At 36.7% G+C, this 17837-nt stretch overlaps 1 protein-coding gene across 35 annotated transcripts in view; it reads left to right on the top strand.

The window, feature by feature from the left end:
* Positions 1-17837, top strand: part of SOX6 (SRY-box transcription factor 6) — a 695707-nt gene that overhangs the window by 558513 nt on the left and 119357 nt on the right. For 28 of the 35 annotated variants that reach the window (XM_045039006.1, XM_045039005.1, XM_045039007.1 and 25 more), the window contains 2 exons: positions 6395-6518; positions 17547-17626. In XM_045039006.1, coding sequence (XP_044894941.1) covers positions 6395-6518; positions 17547-17626 — 204 coding nt within the window. The remainder of the gene's footprint in view (positions 1-6394; positions 6519-17546; positions 17627-17837) is intronic. The other 7 variants (XM_019812123.3, XM_019812124.3, XM_019812121.3 and 4 more) reach the window with 1 other exon arrangement.

The raw sequence follows: 17837 nt of genomic DNA, 5'->3' as shown, positions 1-17837 counted from the left end.
CCAACTGCTCTTTCCCACTCTTTATTTTCTATCTCTGTCTCCCTTTCTCTGTCATCATTTACAAACATTGGAAACAATTCCTTCCAACAGATTAAAGAAGCTTTCTTCAATTAAACCACATGAGGAATGATTTACTAGAAATAAAGCCTTAAAATAATCTTCACTTGCTCACTGGTTTTAACTCAGTATTAGACATTAATATGCTCATGATTTTCAATACAAATACATATTTCCCATCACCAAAAAAGTTAAATAATCTTCACGAAAGAGAAAATGAGCCCCCCTGAGTGTCACTCTGTTTGCATATTAGCGCATAGCCAGGTCTCTGCCAAGTTGCTCTCTGACTGACTGCTGCAGATGCTCTTTCTCAAGTATTCTGAGTCATATCTTTAGTACAAGTCTTCAGGGACAAACAATAGCACCTGTTCCTCACAAGATATCAGGCCAGTTAGCCCATTCATGTATCTTTAATGAAGCTCTGGGGCAGATGGCAAAACACGGCATCATCAACAACTTAGCACAGAGAAAACAAAGGGATAAGTATTGATGCAACAATGCTGTTTTACAGATAGGAAGAGACAGAACCCAAGTGTTTCACATGCGTCTTGCTGCTGTCTTCGTTGTCTGAAAGATGTGAACACCAAGCACTTAAAATTTCTGGGCATGTAGCCTATTTGATCAAGAATGTGTTCCCCACTTTCTGCAAAAGGGTAACACTTTGGTCAGGGACTGTGGAAGTTTAGAATCGATGGTCAGTTGTACTTGGGCACCTGCGGTTTGTTTCTTTCATGATGTCCTGACTCAGCTTCACCTACGATGTAGTTTCTGGTTTCTCGTGATCAGTCAAGTGACATACCCAGCCGGTTAGTGCTGACTTTGGTTTCATGTTCAGAGAGATATTTTTGGCCACGTCAGATTTTACTCTTTGTATCAACCAAATCATTTTTACCTGTGGAATAATGAAAGGATCTTTGAATTTGTGCTAAGGGAAAGCTACCCTTTCAAGAAAAGAAGATGCTATTTGAAATTTTGATAACTTCTTGGGAAAGACATGTGGAGACTGGCAATTCTTTGATGGAGTGAGGGGGATTCTATTAGTTTTTATTCTTTCGTAAAATATTTTTGGAAGTTGCTGCTTCCAATGTGACTGCCTTCCCCGGCATGTCATCAAATGGGAAGATAGGATGATGGGAAGGAAGAGGGAAGGTAAGCTTACATTCTTCAGAGCGGGGTGGGGCTTTTCTGTATATTCACAATTCTTTATCTGTCCTAAGCCCTGACACTCAGTGCAGTAAACAGAACTCACAACTTCTATAGGAGAAAAATATCCTGGATGCTTATGTGATTCTTGTGTGGCTGCCAAGCGCTCTTTCTTTATCTCTCCTCCCTTCTTTGTTCTTGCTTTCCATTTCTGTCCCACATTCAATCAATAATTTTCTAGTAAGTACAAGTACAATAAATGGAAAGCTACGAAAGGGGTAAATTATTGCTTTAATACATGCTTTCTCCTCATATTACTTGCACTGGGCCATACTGGTCAGCTTTCTATAAAAGGTGGTAGTTGCAAGTATTCATAGACCTCCGCTACCCTTGTGAGTTTTTAAGACGCATAATTCCTTTAAAATAATATCACACTGGGGAAATCTGAATAAGGTTGTTGGACTGTATCAATGTCAATATCCTGGTTGTGATAGTGTACTGTAGTTTTTCAAGTTATGGCCATTAGGGACAAATACATGGGATCTCTCTGTAGTATTTAAAATGCATGTAAATTTATGATTACATTTATGAAACTTTCAGTCATCTGTTATTACAAAGCATTATATTCCTTATCTCACTTAGGTCTGTTTAGCAAAAGATGACTTGATGCTTAATATAATATGGCACTTAAAAATGTAGACTTTGATCCTGAAACCTGGACTTGAATCCTGGCTGTAGCACTTTTTAATTGGCCAACCTACCGAGACTCTCATGGTTTTGTCTTTCTCATTAAGTGAATGAGGAGAAATAGTAAATATCTCACAGAGGTTTGAGGATTAAATGAGATAGATCATGTAAATCATTTTCCCAGTGCTTGACATATAGGAAACACTGGAAAATATTGGCAGCTGTGATGATGATGATTATCATTACCATCATCATCACTATTATTACCTCTATAATTAGAGCTACAAGAGGACTGCTTCATCATCTTCTCTTGGTCTAGATTCTAATTGCTACAGAGTATTTTGTCTTGTCTTTAATAAGGGACATTTTGATTATTCACATCATTGTTTTCCTTGAAATAAGTTAAGGGCAAGTTTATCATTTGGAGCTAAATAATTACTGTTAATAAATATAATACATTTTTGAAATTAATGACAGTGGCTTTAATTGATCAAATTGTTCTGGGTACAAAGAAGAGAGAAGAAGGAACAAACTGGAACTGAACAATATACTATCCCTACTCCAGAGTCACTCCAACAATCCACCTCTGAAATAGAAAATTTGTTTTGGTTGCAGCCCTCCAGATTTTCTTTACCCAAAGAACATACACACATGATTTCTCTTTTTCCTGTCACTGAAGTCCACGTGATGTAGTGGAAAAAGCACTGGACAGGGTGATGAGCAGTTCTGGACTCCAATCCAGCCCTGTCGTAGATAGTGTGACCACAAGCCATGTCTTTTACCTGCTCTAGGCACCTGTTTCCCTATGTGTGTAGTGTGAGGTTTGGCTTAGATTAGTGATTCTCAGAGAGTGTTTCCTGGGCCACACTGCCTGCTTTACCTGGATACTTGCTGGGAAAGTACACTCTCGGACCCCACCTCACATCTACTGATTTAGAGGCTCTGGCAGCGGGTGGGGAGGGACGGTAGGGCCGAGCAGTCTTTGTTTTAACAAGCCCTCTAGCTGAACTAGATACGTGCTAAAGTTTGAGAATCACTTCCCTGAATTAAATTTTAGTCTAAATATTAGATTGTTGGGCCTAGCTCCCAGAGTTTCTGATTCATAGATCTGGAAGGGGGGGCGGGGCCTGATAATTTGCTTTTCTGAAGTTCTCAGATGTTGCTGATATTACTGGTCAGGTATCACACTCTGAGAACTAGTAGGTTAGATCAGCTCTAAACTCTGTTCCAACTCTGATTCTATCATTACGATTGCTTTCACAATGTCTTCTGTCCCCCTTCTTACTTACTTTATCCCCCAATTTACTGAAGCTGCCTCAAAACTAATAGCCTTGAAAGTTTCTAACATATCCTACTTTGTAGAGGATGATGGACAGAAAGGAACTTCCCTAAATTCTTACAACTTATGTTAATGTGAAACACCTACAGCTCTTTGGCATTGACATTGACCTTAGACGGTTTAGTTAGTCATCTCACGTATGTAGCTAGTTACAAAAGAAATATCTTCATGCACCAAGATTCAAGAATTAAGGTCTGATGCTTAATTGCCATTGATCCCCTTATGTTGTCTCATGATCTGAAGAGCTTGGGCACCAATGTAGAAGTAAAATTATATTTTTATCCTAAGATGCTGTTTAATGAATAACACTAACATTCCCAAATTGCATCTTCAGATGATCCTTGTAATCCCACCTCTTCTATTTTATGGTTTTCTAGATACTTGGGATGGGATAATGCTCTGTGTGGCCTACTGTCTGCTAAGAACATGACAAGCCTCTGCCTGTCAAATTGAATTATTTAGTTGGTTCATATTTTCTTTTCTGAAGTAGAGTTATGGGTAAGAGTCACTGTTTCTTGTGTGTGTGTGTGTGTGTGTGTGTGTGTGTGTGTCTGTGTGTGTGTGTTTTTTAGTAATTTGATAATTTTCTAGGACAGAATATGCAAACTGCATATGAAAAAAAGGAGGGCTCTTACATTTACTGAGTGCCTATTATGTGCCAGTCACTGTGCCACAAGTGTTACTTTTCTGGTCTATTGAATCCTCACAATAACCATGTAAGATAATATCATTAGCTTTTAGATGAGGAAATAGGCTCAGGAAGGTTAAGTAACTGTTCATGATCACACGGCCAAGGAAATGGCAGTGTATAGATTTAAGCTCAGATAAGATTGATAACAAAGCTTCTGTAGGCATCGTAGATTCTGAACAAATATGTTGTAAATGAATGAATAAAGCAATGAGTACATCACGTTATCTTCCTAATGCTGAATTTGAAACAATCTGGATCATAGAGTTGTAAAGGCTCTCTAGGTCATTATCTAGTCAGGGGTTTAGTTATGTTGATCCTTTAAAGGATCCCTAACGTGTGGGTATACAGCCTTTACTTGACTACCTCTAGGGAATATGACACACGTGACTCTTTAATCAGAATGATTGTTGAATAAGTCATTATTAGAAAATTCTTCTCTACCTTAAACTCCCCTAAAATCCCTTTCTTAAGTCTAGTTCTGCCCTTTGTAACTGCTCAGACTTAATCTGATTCTTTTGCCATATGAAGATAGCCTTGTATCTTTTCTCTCCCAAGCTAAATAGCTCCTTTTTTTCAGCTGCCTCTCAAGATCCGTAGCACATAATAATAACTTAATAAATGTTCGTTACAAAGAAGGAAAGAATAAATAAATATGATAGCTAGACCTCTCACTTGTTCCCCTTTAAAGCATCAAGCATCTGTGCTGTGTTCTAGGTACATGCTAGGAACCATATTTCTAGAAGAAAATGAAACGATTTCCTTTGATGTGCTCTTGCACTGAACAGTCCTACCAAAAAGACCGTGTTTTATTTTCTGACATAGAACAGTGCCCTCATCTTTGACATCTCAGGTTTGCATCAGGTCACAGCAAGCTTGAGTTGAACAGCCAACCTAGTGCTTTTCTTCAGGGTTAAAGGCAAGACCTGGGCACAAGGGGATCAGCGCCAATTTACGCAGGCTAAGTTTGTACTCTAACATACAAAACTCGGGCTTACCTCAGCTAAAATGGTAGAAATAGCTGCCCAAAGCTAGTTTCTTTCACGCCCCACTGGCAAGGTAGTAATTGCACAAAGACCTTTTTATTATAAGTTGATTTTCCTGAGAAATGAATTCAGAAAAATACTGTAAAGTGTTTATTTTTTGCTTGCCCTTTATTAACCCACATCTTAGGGCTTTCCCTAGAGAAAAGCTGTTGGTAAATGAAACCTCTTAGACCCACACAGAAGCATTTTTGCACCATGTCCCTGGCTGTGGAGGGAACAGGGACAGGACAAGGCAAGTTGGCGCTATGTAAACAGGGTCATCAGCCAGTGTATGGAATTTTGCCTAAAGAGAAGATTTAAGAATTTAAATGGGGGAAGGGTTTGGGGTTGGTAGAATTACTGGTAAATGTTTGTATCTTAAACAGGATATAATGCAGCTCTTTTATACTAGTAAAGAGCCCAAAGACCCAGTTTGAACTTAAAGGGCATCTCTGTTAGTACATCCTAGTTTTGATCTTTAAATAACAAAAGTCCTATAGTTCAACCTATGAAATCAGGCACTAAAAGCCAGGGCAGTACCTTACTGTGATGCTATACTGGAATCAGGGTAGCATGTGTAGAGTAAAAAAAAAAAGGGAGCTAGGAAATTAAAATGTGATTTCACAGGCATGATTTTGTCATAGCTCTTATTTTCTTTATATGGAATACAAATACAGATATAGAGTGAAGATTTTCTATTTTGCATTTTTGTGCTCTTTGATACATTTATTGAGGTCAAATGAAATTTGATATAGTAGGATTTATTATGAAATGCTCTCTGAATACAACTCCATAATTACTGAGCTACATAGTAGTGCATAAAGCTGTAAAACTGCTAAGCCAGACAAGCAATTTATATGTTACATCGAGGTGTGTATGGCAAAGAATATTAGTTTAATTGGGAGCCAAGATGTAGTAGCCTTAAATCTAAAGAGCTATATGTTTAACATAATGCGGTAAGGCTTTGAAATAAGATACCTAAACTGGGGAGATAAAGCATTTGGAATATATAACAATTAGACATTATTTTCTGACCAAGAGATGCTAAACGCTGTTTTCCAAATAAAGGGCAGACAGAATGCAAAGCAGGTCAAAGGGCAAAACCTTTCAACTTTGCACAGTGTAAGAAGCAAACATTTCTTCCGATTGTTTTAAGGAAAAAAAAAAAAGAAAAAAAGGAAAAGAAAAGAGTCGAGATAAAAGAAAAACCATTCACCACAATTTGGTGGAAGCAGGGATGAGGCAAATTCACGACAAGGTTGTGTCCTTGGAGTCCTAATGGGATCTAAGAACAGGGATTTGGTAACTTCTGCCTGTGTTTTCTCAGGGAGCCGCTTCGGAATGAGGTCAGAAGTGGGTGGCTGTTTGGGTACCAGCACACCAGCAGGAGTGAAAAACAAATACTTCTTGGCATACATTTGTTCTCTGTCTGATCATAGGCTCTCTTCTGTTTAGCAGGTTCAGGGTCACATGCCTCCGCTCATGATCCCAATTTTTCCACATGACCAGCGGACCCTGGCAGCAGCTGCTGCCGCCCAGCAGGGCTTCCTCTTCCCCCCTGGAATAACATACAAACCAGGTAAGTAGAGAGGAATTCAACATTCTTTTGGAAATGCTAAGATCCTCATGTTTTTGCTTAGTAGTCACAACAAACACAGGAGCATACAAAGGAACTGTGAATAAAATGATCATAAAAGCTGATTTTAAAGTCAAATTAGAACCGGAAAGTTAATTGGGAAGGAGGCATGTTACTCGTTTGTTGCAAAAAAAACTTTTACTTTCTCTTTTTCCACCTGGTTTGTTCTGAATTCACAGATAAAATGCTACTTTCCCTGGAGACCACAAATTTCTGTTAGCTCGCTCTCATACCTTTACTGTGAATAATTGTCTTTGGTTAAAGACACTTTCCTCCTCCTCAAGAGCTTTTATGCTCTGGGAGAGTGGTCACATACACTATAAAATGCTATTGTTGTTTGTTGTCTGATTTCTCCTGGAAGAAAAGTTAAAACTGGGCAGATTTAATTAGCTCACCACTAATAGGTAAGATTCCTTTTTGATTTTAGTTGAAATAATGAAGCATTCAGTAGTATTTTCTCATTCATCTTTAAACCTCAAAACAGGTCACATAACCTTGCAGTGAAATATGTTTTGAGATGATTTAGCAAATGTTATGATTTTTCTTTATTCCTCTGAGTTTACTGGACTCCTGGGGAATTCAATTAGGGACATAATGGTTTGAAGCTTCTTTCAGAGCCTCCTTGTAAACAGGGCTTTAAATGTTTAAAGATATGTTGCCAAAGGAATCCAATGTAAGAAGATAGTCAAGTAAATAAAGTCAACCTTAATTTCATTTGTGCATTCTTTGTAAGTGACCTCAGCTCAGAAGTAGTGACCTTGTTCTACTCATTAATAATTTCCGTGTCAAGTTCTTTTTAACATATTAACCTGATTATATTAACCACCAAATCTGAGTGCAACAAATCTGAGCGCAGCGGCTTCTTTGTGTATGGGGTGTATAAAGTGAACAAAGGCATTTTAATGTGCTTAAAGTAATAATAAAATATAAATCACTTTACTAAAATCCTCAGTAAGGAAGCTTACTACATAGCGTAAAAAACAAATCTAGTGAGGTTTCACATCTATTTTAGTAGTTTATTGCTATCGATTACTCTTTTGCATTTGGTAGATTACCATCTTCCTTGTGAGGAAAGGTAGGATGTCTGTCAAAACTCCTATCTTTCAAGGAACAGAGATGTTAAGGATTTGCTTCACTTAAGGACTGACTTTGAAAGTGCCTCAGGTACAAATTAGCCACACCTGGTATTACCAGAGATTTTGGGATACCTGAATGAAAGAAAATTCTATTGTTCAAATTGTCAAAATTTGATTTTTCTACAGCAGGATTTTTAGAGCAAATTTTATTCCCTATGAAATTGATATCCATATTAAGGACAGGAGTATATTTTGTCAGAAAATATTTTTCTGTCAGTGGTTCAATCCTTCCCTGATGTCTCTAAGTAGTTCTGAAATATTTTTCCCCTTGACTTCCCTTGGAACATTGATGTGAGCTAAATTTACTGGTTTACCCTGAATCTCGGTAGTCATTCCTATTCCAGTCTTAGAAACCTTTTTAATGATCTGTGCAAACCCTCTGTTTAATTTCAGTGTTTCTACATTTAAAATTCTTCACGTTTAAAAATTGGGTATGAGCCTTATTTTCTACTAGACATAACATCAGCATAGTTGACATGTTACTTACCTAATATTGCTAAAAACAATAATGCTGTTTTTCATGGGGGAATATATTGTTACATAGTTAATGAATTTGGACCACTTTTTAAAAATTCTTCTCACACAGCATCAGTGAGATTGTAGAGAGTAAGAAGAATATGGAGATTGATGCGTCACCTGGGTGGCTCAGTTGGTTGAGCATCTGACTCTTGATTTCAGCTCCGGTCATGATCCTAAGGTCGTGGGACCAAGCTCCAAATCAGGCTCCATGCTGAGTGTGGAGCATGCTTAAGATTCTCTCTCTCTCTTTTCCTTAGCCCTCTCCCATGCTCATGCTCTCTCTAAAATGAATAATAATAATGATAAACAAATAAACAAATAAATAAAAGAAGAATATGGAGATTGGGAGAGTATTTTACGGGAGTGAGTCATCTCCATCAAACAACATATGTGCAGCATATAGTAGTGATCAGGGGTAGCAGAATTGTGTTTGATTGTGGTGGGTAAAAATGTTGGTTAAGGCAGGACAGTGGGTTTGGACTCATAGGGCAATTTTTAATCACAAGCAAGGCTGATAAAATAAGGTATTTTCTGGTGACCCCTAAGAAAATTTTATTAACCAGAACTCTAAATTCTTTAATATTTTTGCTGATCTAGGTTTTATTGCATATACAAATTATCATTAAAAGGATTAAAACTATATGTTTTTATGTGATTAGTAGAAAAATTATGTACTCAGGAGACTTCATCTCTACAGTGTTTTTGTCATTCACATCAATTGGAGGAGTAGAGGAAGCATGTTAGACTGGAGTCTGGACTAGGAAAACTCTTTGCCCCAAACTGAGCTAAGAGAGTTTCATTTGAAATACATGTGAAATAATGATTAATTTTTTTAGTTTATTTATTTATTGTGAGAGAGAGAGCAAGCCGGAGTGAGGCAGAGAGAGTAGGGGGAGAGAGAGAGAGAATCCCAAGTAGCCTCCACACTGTCAGTGCAGGGACCGATGTGGGGCTTGAACTCACAATCCATGAGCTCATGACCTGAGCTGAAATTGAGAGTCAGATGTTTAACCAACTGGGCCACCCAGATACCCCAATGACCAAATTTTTAGAAAAGAGTAGCTCTGTCACATATAAAAGCCTTGAAATGGTGGCATAACTTTATATTTTGATCCCCTAAGCAACAAGATGAACGATCACTATCTTGGTCTTATAAATCACAAAATACATTGTTCTGTTTTTACACCTTTTCTGCCTTCCCATAACCTGAGACAATTCCATAGTGTTTGTGCCTTCAGTTGTTTGAACAATTGTCTTGATTTCCAGAAAGCACAGTCTACCTTAGGGTGATGTTCACTGTCAAAGTTGACTGTTTCTGAATCCATTATCAGGACAGTCTAAACAAATACACTTAGGGCTATGGACCTTCTTTCCTTCAGATTATTTGACCCATTGCTCTGGGCATATCAGGGTCTCTGTATGCAATAAACACCAAACAAACTCTCCCACTTCAGTAGGTTGCTAAGGAGGCTTGTGGCCTATAGGGATTGTGCAGTCTCAGGGAAATATCTATCAGATTAATATCTGTAGACATAGCTTTATTGAGTTTTAACCTTTAATTAATTTTTTTTATTGGTTCTCTAATTAGAGACGTCATTCTAGAAGGGAATTCATCAGGGCCCAGATCATACACCACAGAATTTTGGTTGTTTTGCTCTTTCACATTATGAAACTGAGAGACGCAGCATTCCAGGGCAAGATAAATGCATTTAAGTACCTATATTTGAGAAAATTGAAAGATTAAGCCCCTTTCATAGCTGGTGAGGTGTATGTCAGGCAGGATTGAATTGCCTGCAAATAAAAATAATGGATATCCTCCTTCATGCACCAGGGATGGTGCAGGTGACCCATGGACTTTGTGCAGTTGGGATTTTTAAAATAATTGCTGCTAGAGCAGCCATCCTTGGCTTTCTAGGAGATTCTGGGAGTAGAATCTCTGCCTGTTCCTGCCTTCAGCACCCACTTTTTAGTTATAATATAGTAGCTAAAGCCTCCTGAATACTTACTTTATGCCAAACACTGTGCTAAGTATTTTACACAGATTATTTTATTTAATTATTACTTGAACATGTCATTTAACCTTGCTGAGCCTCACATTTTTCTCATCTAAAAAATTTGTCCACTGCTCAGTGTGGGTGTGAAGATTAAATTTGTTAAAATGTATGAAAGTTCTTTGGAAACTCTAAAGCACTAGGTTTGGGGTAAAATCTAAGTAAATTTAACAACACTAAACTACATCCTTATCCATTAGAAGTGTCCAAAAGTATCCCTCTGCCTGGTGACCAAAAATAATGTTACAAGTATGCCTAATGCTTCTTTTAGAAAAAATTGTGGTGAAATATACATAATATTTAATATTTTAACCATTTATAAATATGCAACTCAATGACATTAATATATCTGCAATGTTGTATAACCATCACCACTATCTCTACCCAAAACTTTTAACCATCTGCAACGAAAACTCTGTGTCCATTAAACAATAACTCCCCCTATTCCCCTCGTAACCTCTATTTTACTATCTTTCTCTATGAATTTGCCTATTCTAGATACTTCATGTAAGTTGAAACCAGACAATATTTGTTCTTCTATGTCTGGCTTATTTCACTAAACATAATGTGTTTAAGGTTCATCCATATTGCAAAGAGCCAGTTTTCCCAGCACTATTTGTTGAAAAGATGTTCTTTCCTCATTGAATATCCTTGGCACTCTTGTCAAAAATCAATACACCATGTATATTTCAGGGCCCTCTAATCTGTTTAATTGGTCTGTATATCTGTTCTTATGCCAGTACCATACTGTTTTAATTACTGTACCTTTGTAGTGAATTTTGAAATCAGGAATCATGAGTCTTCCAACTTTATTCCTTTTCAAGATTGTTTTGGCTATTGGGAGCCCTTACAATTCTGTATAAGTTTGAGGATTGGCTTTTCCATTTCTGTGATAAAGAGTTTTGGAATTTTGATAGATATTTCACTACATCTGTTGATTGCTTTGGATAGTATTGATATCTTAGCAATGTTAAGTCTTCCTATTGATGAACATTTCCATTTATATAAGTCTTTTAAAAATTTTCTCAGCAATGTTTTATAGCTTTCAGTGTACAAGACTTTCATGTCCTTTGTTAGATTTATTCCTAAGTATTTAATTATTTTAGATGCTATTATAAATAGAAATGGTTTCTTAATTTTCTTTTGGATTGCTTATTGCTGGTATATAGACAGACAAGTGATTTGTGTGTGTTAATCTCACAAGATTGCAACTTTTGCTAAATTTGCTTATTAGCTCCAATAGCTTTCTTGTGGATTCTTGAGAGTTTTCCATATGTAGGATCATGTCATATGCAAATAGAGATAGTTTTACCTCTTCCCTACCAATTTTGATGCCTTTTGTCCTCCCTCTTTTCCCTCCCCTCCCCTCCCCCAGCCCCCCACCTTTTGCTTGTCTAATAGTGCTGGGGTGAACTTCCAGTATAATGCTGTATAGCCATGAAAGCAGGCATCATTATCTCATTCCTGATCTTAGAGGGAAAGCTTTCCAGTCTTTTGCCATTGAGTATGATGTTAGCTGTGGATTTTTCATAAATATCCTTTATCATGTTGAGGAACTTGCCCTCTACTCCTAAATTTCTAAGAGTGTTTATCCTGAAAGGGTGTTGGATTTTGTCAAAGGCCTTTTCTGCATCAATTGAGATAATCATGTGAATTTCTTCCCCTTTGTTCTATTAATGTGATGTATTACATTGATTTTTTTGTGTGTTGAACCACTTTTGCATTCCTGGGATAAATCCTGCTTTGTCATGGTGAATAATCCTTTTAATGTGCTGTTGGATTCAATATGCTAATGTTTTGTTGAGAATTTTATATCTATATGTGTAAAAGATATTAGTCTGTAATTTTCTTTTCTGTGGTGTCTTACCTGGATTTGGTATCAAGGTAATGTTGTCCTCATTATCATATAGGTAGGAAGTGTTTCCTTTTCTTCAATTTTTTTAAAGGTTTTGGGAAGAATTCATGTTAATTTTTCTCAAATGTTGGAGAATTTACTAGTACAGCTATCTGGTCCAAGACTTCTCTTTGTTGAGAAGTTTTGTTTACTGACTCAATCTCTTTACTTGTTATTGGTCTGTTGAAATTTTCTATTTCTTCTTGAGTCAGTTTAGGTAATATGTGTGTTTCAAGAAATTTGTCCACCTCTTCTAGATTGTGTAATATTTCAGTATAAAATTGTTACCCAGTGCTTCTTATTAATTCCTTTGTTTCAGTTAGCATTTACTGAATACCATTTATTTGTATATATATATGTGGGAGTATACATGTATATGCGTGTATATGTGTATATGAATGTATGTATTCTCATTTAATTTTCTCAACAACTCTAAGATGTAGGTAGCATTATAACTATTTTTTTAAAAGAAAAAAATACTAATAGTCAAATAAGTTGATTAACTTTTCTAAGCTTTCCCATCTAGAAATTAGTGAAGATAGAATTCAGACTGAAGTTCTCTGATTTGATATTTTATACTCTCGCAGACATGGTTTAAATGGATATGATATTAAGAAAAGTCAAACTCTTTATTTGATGTGGAAAATATGTGACTTATATGCATGAATTTATCCAAGTGACATTTTGCATTACTAGGTGTTTCCACGTCTTCCAGAATATGTAAAGCTGAGGTATATAACCACTATTGCTGGAATACTTGATTAATTAAATTTATCTACTTGAAATCAAGACAGTATCCAAGGTTCTTCAGATTAGTAATTTCTTATTTATTTATTTATTTATTTATTTATTTATGCATGTATCTATGTATCTATGTATTTATTTATTTCCGAGAGTATGCATTCACCAGCGTGAATGGGGGAGGGGCAGAGAGACAAGGAGAGAGAGAATCCCAAGCAGACTCCCAGCTCTTGAAGCCTGATGGCTGAGGGTGGTAGGGGAAACTAGATATCAAGAACTGTGAGAACATGACCTAAGCCTAAATCAAGAGTTGGATGCCTAACCCAATGAGCCACCTAGACACCCCGTAATTTCATTTTTATTTATTTATTTATTGAGAGAGAGAGAGAGAGAGAGCGCATGCATGGGCAGGGAAGAGGGGCAGAGGGAGAGAGAGAATCTTAAGCATATTCCATGCTTTGTGCAGAGTCCAAGACAGGGTTCTATTGCATGACTGTGAGATCATAACCTGAGCCAAAATCGGGAGTGGGATGCTTAACCAACTGAGCTATCCAGGAGCCCTTGTAATTTCATTTTTAAGTAAGAGTGTTGAGGTCCAAGGGAAAAATATGCACATCCACGTAAACTAACCTAGTTTTTGGAGATCAAGATTATTTTAACTATGCCTCCGTTATATACAGAGGCTGTATCGTTGGTGAACTATTTTAAGGCATGAACTTTGAGTTGATATTTTAAGTTGATTTCTTGTAACAGATGGATTTATATCAGTTTATCCGCATTCACTTATTTAATTGCTATTGTGACAAATTCCATGGATTTTCATATAATTGGTCAGTAGTCTGGATGTATCAATAAAATAAGTGAAGAAATTAAGATTGATTCTTAATTCTTATCTTCTTTAAAGGTATGAAAAACAATTCACATGTTCTTAGAAAATGCCCTGGGATCAAGACTTTTCTCATTATTGATCTATTGTTTGGTGAATAGAGGAGAAATTTAGCAAGACCAATAAGAGCATGGTGATCTCCACAATAGATACTGTTACCCATACCATTTTTTTTTAAATTTTTGTCCAGAACAAATTGATGGTGCCATTTTATTTTTAGGATTTCTAACTGTGTCATTCATTACCTGCTAACCTTTCCTGCAGTATGATGCCTCACAGAGATAAATGCAGATTGATGATGGAATTCTTTCAGAATATAGAGGAGTTGTAATATTTCGCTATTCTGAATATGGACATCCAGTCAAGATGCAAAGTGGCATGTCCAAGTCTGGACTGGTGGTTGTGACTGAAATATTTCCCTATTGTAGCAAGAATGAGGATAACTTATAAAAGTGGGATCTACCTATCAGTTGTTTGGAAACTCAAATAATTTACCATTATCCTATGATACCACCACACAATAATCTTTAAGGTAGTTAGGGGTGTGTGGTGTATTTTTCTTCTGTATTGGAGGGTGGAAAATGAAGTTTGAGACTTTGAGCCAATTACTGAAGAGTCCTTGAATCTTGTCTTCTAGGTTAATGTATTTTTTCCTCTCGACTCCTTCCAACCTCTCCAAGTGATTTCTTCAGTAGGTTAATTCTGAAGTTAATATCCCAGGAGACCTTGTCGTTCTGAAGAATCAAAGTAAATGGACAGGATTTTACCCATGAGAGTTTTGACTCTTTCATAAAAGTGAAATCTGTATTTGAATTACAGAAACTAGGAATATTCTTGCAGGAGATAGCATGAGTCTAATGGGTCCTAGGTTCTTAGTATAAGTTCTGCCTTCTCCTGTGTTTAAGTTTTAATAAGTTTTGGCTACATTTCACTTTCCTTGAATTTTTTTTTAAAAATGTACTTTCTCTCATTCATGGACTCTTGCTGTAGAGCTGGTTTGGTTCTGAAGGAATGTTGCCTATTGTGATAAGTGAAACTAATGTCAGGCACATTTTCCATAGGTTTTATTTGTTCTGTAATCTTCAGATGAAAATAGTTGAAAATTCTAGAAGGCTGGAAAGATGAATTTACAGAATGGGCATGATTTGCCAGATTGGCTCTTAGAGGTTGTCTTTTTTATGCTGGAGGTAGCAAGGGCCAGATTACAGTAGTACCTAAAGCCAACCTGTTCCAACAGGCTTCATCTTCCTTTGTACAAATTTAAAAAGAATGGATCCTCACGCAAGCATTTCAAATCCAGAGACAAATTTGAAAAAAATTGCTACAACATGTTGACTGATTCCTTGCCAAGTCAGCCACTGAGAACTTTTACTTGACCGACTCTTACAAAGAGAAAATTAAAGGGGTGGGGGTGAAGCACATAACTTTGTTATTAAAAAATTAAACTTTGCAATACCCTAAATCCCTCTCCCTCTTAACATTTTTTCTCTGCTACTTTTAACCCCCTTCTCTTCCTCCCCCTTATCTTCTCCCTCTCCTGCCTTTCCCTTTTTCTCTTTCTTCTAATCATTCTCTGTAATGTGCTCTGTTGCTCTAATGTATTCATTTTTACTTTTAGTATTGATACAGTGATGCGTTCTGGAGAAATAGCTTTCCAAAGATTATATTCAGATATACAGATTCAAACCGGCAGAAAGGTTAAGAACATTTTTAAAATATGCTTGTCAGCAGTGGAAAGAAAGCTGTTTGTAGCCAGCAGGTGAGCTGGAGAGTACTACAGGGTGTGGTAGAGATAGTAATAAATTAACTGGCAAGCCAAAAACTATAAAAAAAAAATCAGCTATTTCATAGCATAGAAGCATGACAGCTATGAAAAAAGGAGTGCCCCAGGGAATTCTTTTAGAGTTTGATTTTTTTAAATATGTTTGACATGAAAAATGTTTTAGTACAAATAAAGCAACTGGTATTAAACTTACAGGGAGGGGGGTTGTGGTTTAGAGTTAGTATGAATAATGCATGATATTTAAAGAAAGAACAGCTCTAAAATGTTCCGGGAGGCAGTCCATGTTGATGGTTGGAATGGCGATTTTTTTTCTCCTATTTTTGAAGCATCATTAATTCAGTATCGTTTTGTGATTTTTTTTGAACCTGATAAGATATCAACCAAAGAAATACTATTTGACTTAAATTAGGACATTCTTTCTTCAGATAATTTAGTTTAAATATCAAGAAGATCAGCAGAATTATTTAAGCATAAAGCGACAGTCATTTACTATAAAAAATAATTTGGCCTAGTTATCCTTTTTAAAAAGCTCATGTAGCCCTGCAAACCAAAATCAGCCTCATGGAAGGGGAAAAACAAGATCAGATATTTTGAACATTACTCCATAGGAGACCAGCACAATATAGTGTGAGTGAATGCATTGTAGCAGTGCTCCATATGCAATCAGAAGCCAATTGTTACTGGACTGTGTACAAGCACACACTGTGCTCAATGGTCTGATGAGGTATTATGGATATGATGCAAAGCGACTGTGTAGATTAGAAGCTCACAATTTGTTAAAAGTGAAAGCAACTTAACATTTACATTGGGCCAGCTGAGTAGCACTTCATGTGGCAAGCAGGATGAGTTCCAGGGAACCAGGAGCGCCAGGAAGGCTCCAGGTATCAGTGTCCATGCAGAAAAAAGAGATTTTATTGCTTTCCAATTGACTACCTTTATTACTGTGATTCTTTCTACACTCTCTCTTCATTATTACATTCAGCTTTCGGTGTGGAAAAGTTCATGCAAAACAGCATGATTATTACAAATGTCAAAAATGTGTGGAGGAACAGCCTATTAAAATATAGCCTAGAGATAGTACATAACACTGACTTTAAATAAGTAGCTGCAGCCAAAGTGATACTCCATTAAATCACTGATATTGTGTAATTTATCCACAAGTATTAATTTTGACTTCAGTTACCACTATCACAATACATTCTTCATTACTTTCTCTTGGTTCTTCACGTCGCTGCACACAGTCTGTGTTCTCAGGTCACAGAAAGTATTTTATTGCCCTTCTCAGGAGTGGTATGGAGTAAGACATTAAGATGTAGCCTTGATCTCAGCTGGACCGTGTTCAATCTCTACCAGACCTTTAGTACAAATATCCCATGTAGAATATGGTTTCCACTCTCTTTGCGATACCAGGCACTTCATAGAATGTTGGCAGATAAGATTAGCTTCCTACTCACCCCATCAAACGAAAGAAGTTGCATCTTTAAAATTTTTTTTCTTTATTTTTTATAAGATAAAATTTGGGGCTATGGACAGTCAATAGCTCATAATCTTTTTTGGACTCTAATACTCTGCCTTGCCTACCAAGCCAAAACTTTTTGTTGTTCTAACATAAAAACCTTAATACTTTCTCAGTGAACTGTCAGCCTGGCTTTAAGATATTTTTTTACTCTTAAAAAAATGATGTATTACAAGATTTGTAATGGAGTGAACATGCTTGAATTGCACATTTAATTTTTTTAACATCACATTCATGTTTTGCCAGTTTGCCTACCAGCTATCTGTTAACAAAAAGTTCCAAGGCAGCACTGCAAGTCTATGCCCAACTAAGCCTTTTGTTTCTGCAGATGTTTGGGCTTAGAGCAATGTTGTAAAGCTCAGGCAATCCAAGAACCATGTTTGTACTTGTCTGCTGCTATTCCCTGTGCATTGTCTAAACCTGTATGCATTGTTCTTTCCGACAGGTGATAACTACCCTGTACAGTTCATTTCATCAACAATGGCAGCTGCTGCTACTTCTGGACTCAGCCCTTTACAGCTCCAGGTAAGTGACAGAAGAAAAAACTGTGGGATACAAGCCAGTTCCTTAGTGGAAAACTGCTAACCAGCTGTATGCTAAATAATGGCCTGAGTGTTAAAAAATTTTTAAGCATAGCCTAGAAGGATTAACACCTTGTGTACTTACTGTACTGAAAATAGGAGAGGAAACTGCCAATTTCAGTATTTTTAAAGGAAAAATGATATTATGACTTAGT

Source organism: Felis catus, chromosome D1, assembly GCF_018350175.1.
Source record: "Felis catus isolate Fca126 chromosome D1, F.catus_Fca126_mat1.0, whole genome shotgun sequence".
In the NCBI taxonomy this organism is placed as follows: Eukaryota; Metazoa; Chordata; class Mammalia; order Carnivora; family Felidae; genus Felis; species Felis catus.
The sequence above is the reverse complement of the archived record's forward strand: the minus strand, read 5'-3'. Positions and strand labels throughout refer to the sequence as shown.